Source organism: Malania oleifera, chromosome 8 (assembly GCF_029873635.1).
Source record: "Malania oleifera isolate guangnan ecotype guangnan chromosome 8, ASM2987363v1, whole genome shotgun sequence".
NCBI lineage: Eukaryota > Viridiplantae > Streptophyta > Magnoliopsida > Santalales > Ximeniaceae > Malania > Malania oleifera.
Window position 1 is genome coordinate 16,112,720 of NC_080424.1, and position 8,797 is coordinate 16,121,516.

Here is an 8,797-nt window from a genome sequence, read left to right on the forward strand (position 1 = left end):
GCCTCCTGCGCACACTAAAAAAACACACACTGTTTCACACACTTAAATGCACTGTACACACACCTACACACACATTGCTACACGCACCTAAACACACACACCACTTACACACACTGTTACACACACACATTTACACCTACGCACCCACTGATACACACCACTAACACATTAATTTACACCTACACACACCACTAGCACACACACATCCACCAACCCACCTAGGCGTGCATGTAACACATGCGTGCACACACGTACACAACCGTGCATGCAAATAACACCCATGCACACATTTTTCACACACCCCATACACACTAAAACACGCGCTAACGTGTGCGCCCCATAGGCATCGCGTGTTAACATGACCTTGGTCGTGCCTAAAACGGGTCAATCCTCCTTAGGTTGGATCTTTCCGGAACCAGTTGGATCTTCTGAACCGGTACGAAGCTGGTTCAGCCTTCCATTTTATTTCTCATCATCTTTTTAATTTTTAAGGATTTTGCTTTAACTTCTTTTTTGCTATTTTATTACTTTGGAAAAATGTTGAAAAATCCTAAAAAATCATTTGGTCTTAACTAAGACCTTAAACTGGTTTTCCCCTCGGACTGGTCAATGTTTGACCGGTTCGTCATCCCTCGAATTGGTTCACGTCAGTTTTCTCCATTTCACTTGCTTCTTATTATTTAGTTATTCAGAAAATTCATAAAAATCACAAAATTCTCAAAAATCTCAAAAATATTTTCATATTTTGATTTTCATGGTTTTATTTGTGTTATTTTAAAGTACAAGAAAAATATTGAAAAATCACAAAAATTGTTTTCATACTTTAGAAAAACCACAAAAAATGTTTTTAAGCCTAGAAAATCATTTTCATCCCGACCAAATTCCAAAAAACCTCCCAGAATAGTATTTTTATGCTTAGAAAAGCCTATAGATTTCCAAACCCTCGTGAGAGTATTTTGTACTCTATTTTTTTGATTTTCCTTCCCGATGATTGTAACAAAGGGCATGGACTCTTCGGTGTATTGGATTGTCCCGGTTATGATAGAATGCCTATATAGTATTTTCTTTCTTTTGATTTTTTAAAGGGAGTAATTTTGAAAGGCTTGTTAGATTTATTTTGGGATAATTTTTTATTAATCTGGTACCGTTCGTAAGAACGGACGTGTAGGGGGTGCAAATACTTTCCCCTCACGTAACCGTACTCCCGAACCTGACTCTGGTGACGTAGATCGATTCTACTCCTAACAGGGTAGTAATCAAGTGTTCTAACCACACTCCAAAAGGTTAGTGGCGGCTCCATCACACATTGTTTTTCCACGAAAATATCTTTTTTTCAAGATCACACATACCATTTTTCCCAGTTCGAAAGTCGAACCCATTTTTGTGCCCAAGAGAGTGGTTTTCTCTGGGGCTGGGTCTAGGACGTCGCGACAGTTTGACGACTCCGCTAGGGATATTTGAGAGTCAAGCCAGTGATTAATTGAGAATTATCTCAATCTCAAATATTATAAGCCTTTTGATTACTCCACCACATTTTGCACATAGTGTTTATATTTGTTTGTTTTAATGTACATATGTGTCGTATCTTGGATTGATTGTTGTTTCCATAGTTGTTCGAATAAGCATGTTGATTGTGAATATTTTCCATATTTTTGAATAAGCATGTGAATTGTAAATATTTGCTTCCACATTTTTGAATAAGCATTTTGAGTTGTAAATATTGGTTTTCATACTTTTGAATAAGCTTGTGAATATCTGTGTGAACATTTATTTCCATGGATTGTTTGAATAAGCATGTATTTAATTGTGAATAAATGTGGGGATAGTGGGATTAGGCTAAGCTTGAAAATTCACACACTTTCACGAGCCTTCTACCCAGGCTTCACCTATTAGGAATAGAAAGGAGCACAGTACCGTTAGCCTTCATGGGACATGGTCCTTGGGGGCGCGCGAACCACTCCGCTCAGTGCGTGCTTTGTCTGGACCTCTGTGAGGGAGGATGGAGTTTCATGCTGGGGACCTGTTATTAATAGGGATTAGAGCTTAACCACACATGATTGTCCATAATCCCTTGCCTAGGGTAGAACCTCAAAGAACCGTATGTACATACTTATCCCGGGTTTGGGACAGGAGCCACATCCTTCTCCACATGTTGAAATCTGTGCCTTTTGTACATATATTTGGAAAATACCTTGTGTTGTGTACATCCTACATCCATGTTAGACATTCATATCACTTGGCCAACATTTTGGAAAAAGCCCAATTCACTTTTGTGAAGACAAATTTTATTTCCTCAAGTACCCTGCCAAGGGGAAAACGGATTATTCCCAAAATCATTAATGAATGGGTTTTTCCCGAAACTCTAGCCAAATGATTATTTTATGTTGCATTACATGCATACATGCATAAGTTCACACATGATGCATGCATGTTTTTCTCCAATGGGCCAGTAATCACATTCCGATTTCCTGTAAAATCAAGTTGAATCAAAATTCGGAATTCCAGCATTGAGCTCACCTCTTCCCACCACTACAACACCAAAAGCAAAGTAAAGATCATGGCAGAACAGTTAGAAGACAGAGTCCTGGGCAATAGGCTATTTAATTGAAAACTGTTGGTCTCTCAAGTACAAGGTACAAGTCTTAAGGAATGCAAGGTGGTATTCTTTTGACAAAAATACACTTGGTAATCTAGTGCGTACCCATGCCGAATCATCGGGAAAGGGAAAAGGAAAGTTGTATGAGTAAAAAGGAAGTACTCAAGAAGATTAACTGATTATCAGTGGAAAGTTGAATCAAATGAGTACTATGTGTAATGGACAATGGCTTACAACGTCTTGATTGAATTGTTTGGACTTTTAAATTGAATGAAATGCATTTCAATCTCATCACATCACCTTATGCCAAACTTTGTATATGTTAGCTTGCATTTTGTGCGATAACACCAGAAATGATTTTACCAGGACAAGGGACTTGGAGCTAGTAATTGATTTTGGGAAACCACTTAAAAAAGAAAAAAGAAGAAAAAGGAAAAAAAAAAGGAAAAATGAAGGAGAAGCCTCCAAGTTAAAATTTGTCAAGGACCCCTCTACAAAATAAGGATAAGGAGTTTTGTTGATTAAGAAGACATGAACGACTTATCAAGCTTCACATCTGCTCAAATCGATGAACAAATTGATGTTTTAAAAGTATGCTGATTACATCCTGATCAAACGAAGGGATATTTGGTCGACTAGTTTTTCTTGAAAAAAACAAATTGTCATTTACCGCTTGACCCTTTGGAACCTGAATATATATGTTAAACCATTTTTTTTCTCAAAAGTCGGTTTACCATAAATTTAACATGGGTTTGAGTCTTCTAAAGTTTGACAAGTCATTTGAGGTAATGGTCATTACCAAAGGGACAACAGGCTGTTTTTGTGCTACCCTGAAGAAGAACGAAGAAAAAACCCCTTGCGAGCCCTCTTGAGTTTAAACGAATTCAATTCTTGATTTACCCGTCAAACTATCACACCCCACACTGGGGTAGTTTTAAAAAAGATTAGTCCCAATTGGGCTTCCAATGAACATGATGCTAAAAAATCTTCCATAAATGAGAAAGCAAAAGATAAGAAAATGCTAGAAAAAGAAAGAAAATGAAAAGGGACATGCTTAAGATGTGATCTTTGACTAAGAATTACTCTTTTCAAGCTCAGCAAAGTTTGATCCGTATTGTTCTTACCAGATTGGCACACATTGTTGTCTCAAATGATTTGTCAGACTCCTTGTTGAGTCTGAATTACGTAATGACTTGATCCCGAAAGGGTACATAGGCAGCTTATTTAAATGACAAGTTCGGTCAACACTTTGCAAATAGGACGTCCCAAACTGGGGCAAAATTTGTTGTTATGGAATGGGATTTTTGAGCCTTGGTTTCCTTATTCTTGTTAAAACTGAAATCCTTGGCCTATATTTCGTCCCGTGTCTCAAAATCCACCCCGAAATCGGGATATCGATCATATTACTTAATAAGATACTAGACAAAAATTTTGATATGAGCAAGAAAGAATCTTTGGTTAGGGGGTCAATGAAAAAGAAAAGAAAAAAAAAAAGGGAAAAGATGTTTGCCCAATAACGTGGTTCCCTGAGTTTGCATCAAAGTTATATCCATGCCAAAGTACTGGTAAAATTGTTTCCTGTTAAGCAAGCATAGAAAGTCAAGTGAAAACGAACAAGTTTGAGCATCCATTTCTGAGATTGGTTTATGTGATTGCATATTTATTTTAAAACATTAAGGAGGCGATCCAAAGAAGGTCATTTTTGTGGAATGCAAGGTGGGCAAGATCAGTCACAAATGAATGTAACTGGGGCAGATTTCACGACGAGTTTCGGCGAAGCCAATTGAGAGGCATCAATACCAGATTGAAATTCAAAGTTGGTTTTGTTGATTACAGGCACATTGAAGAAAGACAACTTGCGCGTCACATGCATTTCATGCATTGCATAAAGAAAAAGAAAAAAAAACATACATATTCTCATACACATAGCAATAGGCATACACCCTTGCATCCTTACATCATAGGTAGCCACATACATACATCGCATTGCATCATCTCTTGTGCATCCGTTCTCCATCCCTGTTTAAGAAAGCCTTATTAAATTTGGGGCAACTATTTTGGGCTTTAATTGATTCATCAGCTCTGAAACTGGGACAGTTAACCCAGTATGAATCCAGTCATCCTCTCTAAAACTGGGGCATTGACCCAGTCCTAAATTGATTCATTTGCTCTGAAACTGGGGCACCCGACCGAGACCTGTATCATCTGTTGGGAAGTTGGGACCTTGACCTTGGTCCAAATCTGTATTGTCCATTTTGAAACTGGGGCAGTTGATGTTAGTTTTCCCCCATCTCGATTGTTTAAGCCAATCCTTCATGGTTGTGACCAAATCAATAAAAACAAAAATATTGAAAAATCACAAAAATTGTTTTCATACTTTAGAAAAATCACAAAAAATGTTTTTAGGCCTTGAAAATCATTTTCATCCCGAACAAATTCCAGAAAACCTCTCAGAATAGTATTTTCATATTTAGAAAAAACTTACAGATTTTCAAACCCCCGGGAGAGTATTTTGTACTCTATTTTCTTGATTTTCCTTCCTGATGATTGCAACAAAGGACATGGACTCTTCGGAGTATTGGATTGTCCCGGTTATGAGGGAATACCTATATAGTATTTTCTTTCTTTTGATTTTTGAAAGGGAGTAATTTTGAAAGGTTTGTTAGATTTATTTTGGAATATTATTAATTTGGTACCGTTCGTAAGAATGGGCGCGTAGGAGGTGCTAATACCTTCTCCTCGTGTAACCGAACTCCCGAGCCCGACTCTAGTGACGTAGACCGATTCTACCCCGAACGGGGTAGTAATCAAGTGTTCTAACCATATTCCAAAAGGTTAGTGGTGACTCCTTCACATATTGTTTTTCCACGAAAATATCTTTTTTCAAAATCACACATACCATTTTTCCCAGTTTGCAAGTCGAACCCATTTTTGTGCCCAAGAGAGTGGTTTTCTCTCGGGCCGGGTCCAGGACGTTGCGACACACACAAAGAAGCTTTGTTGGTCAGGACCAACAAATGCCAAATTAGTTTTTGAGGGAATTTCTCAATGATCCGAGTATTGTTGGCAACATATTGATGAAACTAATCTTGGAATAGGGGCTTTAAGAGTGGGAAGAAGATCCTTCTAAGTGTAAAACATCTAATCAAAGCATCTTTATCAACAAAAATCAAGTATAATGCCCTGTATTGTCCTTCAACATAAACTTTCCCACTCACTAATCCTTCTATAATTTGATATATCTTCATTCCAAAAGGAGAGCTTCATTTTAAAATAACTCTCCAAAGGTTGTGACAATAGGAGCATCTACAAAGGGTGGAAACTAGGCTAAGGTGTTGTATCCATATTTATAGCAGATCGTCCTTTTCTTTGTTTCTTTAAATAGAAAATCTCCAAGCAATTTAGCTAACCATGCTTTAATTCCCAAGCCTTCTTTTTTATTTTAACTGTAACAGATTATCCCATTTAAACAAATAGATTCCTCCCCACAAGAACTACTTTCCCCTTCTTTAGCTTGGCACCCTTGGAAAGTGTTCCCGTAATTGCATGACAAAACATTTTTTTTCCTTTTAATGATTTAAAGAGTTTCCTAGTGGGTCCACTTTAAGCAATACATGAACCAAATTCTGATTCATTTACTTTAATATGCTGAGATGATACTTCGTAATTGAGTGAATTAGGAATCACAACATCCTATGTTGCAAAGTTATGTGGTCAAAATGAAAAGGGTTAATATGAAAATATTATCATGCTTATCATCTACGATATATTATAGCTACTCTATAGATATTCCATATTTCATAACATCATATGTTTTTATTTTCAAAATCTAAACGAAGTATTATAAGAATTATAGAATTATCTTCCTTTGGTTGTATGAACATTCAGAATTTTGATGAATCAATTGTTATATTATATCCCATTAACATTTCGTTCCCTATGTTGTTAACATACATGGAACTATTCATCATCAATACACTATTGTTCTTTTCTTCAGTTATGTTTAATATCATAGTTAACTTAATAAACTAAATTGCTTTTTTTGATGCATTTCTAATCATGAGTTTTTATTGTGTTTCAGTTGGAGTTCTTGCCATGGATAAGTTTATGTATATTTTTTTTCCAAAAATATTTTACAAGCTTAGACATGCTAGGGAGGACAACTTCTGCTCCTACGGCAACCAGTGGCTAAGTCTGTCACTTTCCGTACAGTACTTAGCAGCGATGGCCATGTTGCCTATAGCACCAGTGGCACATCAGAGGCTTAGCCGACGCTGGATAATTTTTAGCCCCACACTGCTATTATTCGTGGGAGTTGTCATCAGTGTTCTTTTACCGAACACTTTTGCATTATTTTGCGGCAGAATTCTGATGGGGTTTGGAGCCGGAGTACTCTATCAGGTTTGAGCACTTTTCCTGTTACATTTTTCTTCAATAAGAAAAAAAAATACTAGCTTTGATCATGTGTACAAAGTGTTCAATAAAGTCACCCAATAAAGCCGCTTTAATGAAAAGATGCATATTAAGTCTCATGTGTAAGTTTCTTTCCACATGATTACAAATTTGATCAAATTATATAGTCATGTTAGAATTAATGTACATGCATGGTTTCTTGTTTGTCTCTTCTGTTATTCACTCACTAACTTCAGAATCTTCAATTTTTATTGCAGGTGATTCCTATGAACATTTTTGAGATTGAGTCAGTTCCACTCAAGAAAAACATGGGGCTTGTAAACCAATTTGGCATAATGGCTGGGAACCTGCTAGGATGTGTAGTAAATTACTACACATCACAATATCCTGATTGGGATTGGATGGGGTCATTTGGCAGCATTGCGATTTTCAACGTCCCATTGCTCGTTCTGTCTTTGTTTCTTGCAGATGGTTCTTTTATATTCAGAAAGGAAAGAAATCAACATACAAGGTATAAAGAAATCTTTCAATGTCTTAGTGGCCGAAAGTTAATTCAGGCCCTAGCTGCACAAGGGCTCCCACACGCAGTTGGGATGGATACACTGAGCTCGTACATGCCGGTCATGTTAGAGGGCATCGGTGTTTCCTCCCAAGAGTCATATCTAGCGGCAATGACCCTCGCTGGCGTTAGTATGTTATGTTCAATTGTAGCAAGTGTGCTGCGAAGAACATGTGAGGGACGAGGAAGACTTTTATTCTCCATCATGCGATCATTTATCATCCTTCTGCAGGTTAGCTTTCACAACATGAGTAATAGTATTTATACCTTTATCTCTCAGTTAAGGCATTTTAAAAATGTACTTTTTTTTTTTTTATATATTGAGAGTGCATGTTATATAATTATTTCTATTTAATAATTTCATATTAATCTATTGCAGTTGTCCATCTTGGTTGCTGTTTTGGTTATATTGAATAAGTTCCGCATCCCTAATCCAACGGGCGCAGGTGTCCTTGCAGCATTCATGCTTCTTCTTGCGGCTGGTTCAGCGATCATAACAGCACCTGAAGGATGCCTTGCTGTTGATTTCTCTCAAGAATCCAATACCATTGGCACAATAATATCTAATTTTACTAGTTTCTTTTTTTATGTTGTAGTTACTCATGTATTTTTTTTTAATGTTATGCTCTTGGAGAGCACTTGTATTTATTTTCTTCTTCTTTTTGACAACTATTGTAGGTGTCATTTTTTGGTATTTTCAAGATTGGCAAATGTAAAAAAAATTGCTACATAATTATTCAATTTTACGTTTTTTGGTTTATAGAAGTGAGTTTGATGGGAAAAAAGTTTAGTGCTTGCTTCAATTAAGGAGTTCATATATATTAAAGAAAGTTTTGTCAGTGTAAAGAAATTTATCATCCTTCTTATTCAAATTTTAAAGCTTAAAACTTATTTTCCATTTTAAAGAATCCACTTGACTGCTTGAGCCATTGCTGAATTAATCGAAAGTCCTTTCAGTGACAAATTTCGAGTTCCAATGATAAATTTTGAAGAATCACTCCATAACTCTTTCTTGTCCACAAAAAAAATTGTGTAATTACTAGGGGTGATAAAAGCTAATCACAAATCCTTAGAATTTCATCTGCGTGCTAAATGAGAATTATTGTTATAATTATGTTGTTTTGGGTTTTCCTTTTTTTTTTTTTTGTCGGAGATGGCTATTACAATTTTTTTGGGTGATGATGTGTGTGTGGAGGAGGCAACATTTCTCTAAATTTTATTTTTTGAAT

The 8,797-nt window shown here is 36.4% G+C and overlaps 1 protein-coding gene across 1 annotated transcript; it reads left to right on the forward strand.

Moving 5' to 3' along the window:
• The first annotated feature begins 6,765 nt into the window (after nt 1-6,765).
• On the forward strand, nt 6,766-8,328 carry LOC131161548 (sugar transport protein 4-like). Its single transcript, XM_058117381.1, has 3 exons — nt 6,766-6,997; nt 7,267-7,800; nt 7,948-8,328. The coding sequence occupies exons 1-3, from the start codon at nt 6,821-6,823 to the stop codon at nt 8,299-8,301; spliced, it is 1,065 nt and encodes a 354-aa protein (XP_057973364.1). The 5' UTR covers nt 6,766-6,820; the 3' UTR covers nt 8,302-8,328.
• The last annotated feature ends 469 nt before the right edge of the window (nt 8,329-8,797 follow it).

What these genes read in the sequence shown, in the direction of transcription:
- LOC131161548 (XM_058117381.1), top strand. Translation starts at nt 6,821, where the DNA reads ATGGCCATGTTGCCTATAGCACCAGTGGCACATCAGAGGCTTAGCCGA. An exon ending in GAGCCGGAGTACTCTATCAG is followed by an intron (nt 6,998 to 7,266) that starts GTTTGAGCACTT and finishes TTTTTATTGCAG; the next exon opens with GTGATTCCTATGAACATTTT. An exon ending in CATTTATCATCCTTCTGCAG is followed by an intron (nt 7,801 to 7,947) that starts GTTAGCTTTCAC and finishes AATCTATTGCAG; the next exon opens with TTGTCCATCTTGGTTGCTGT.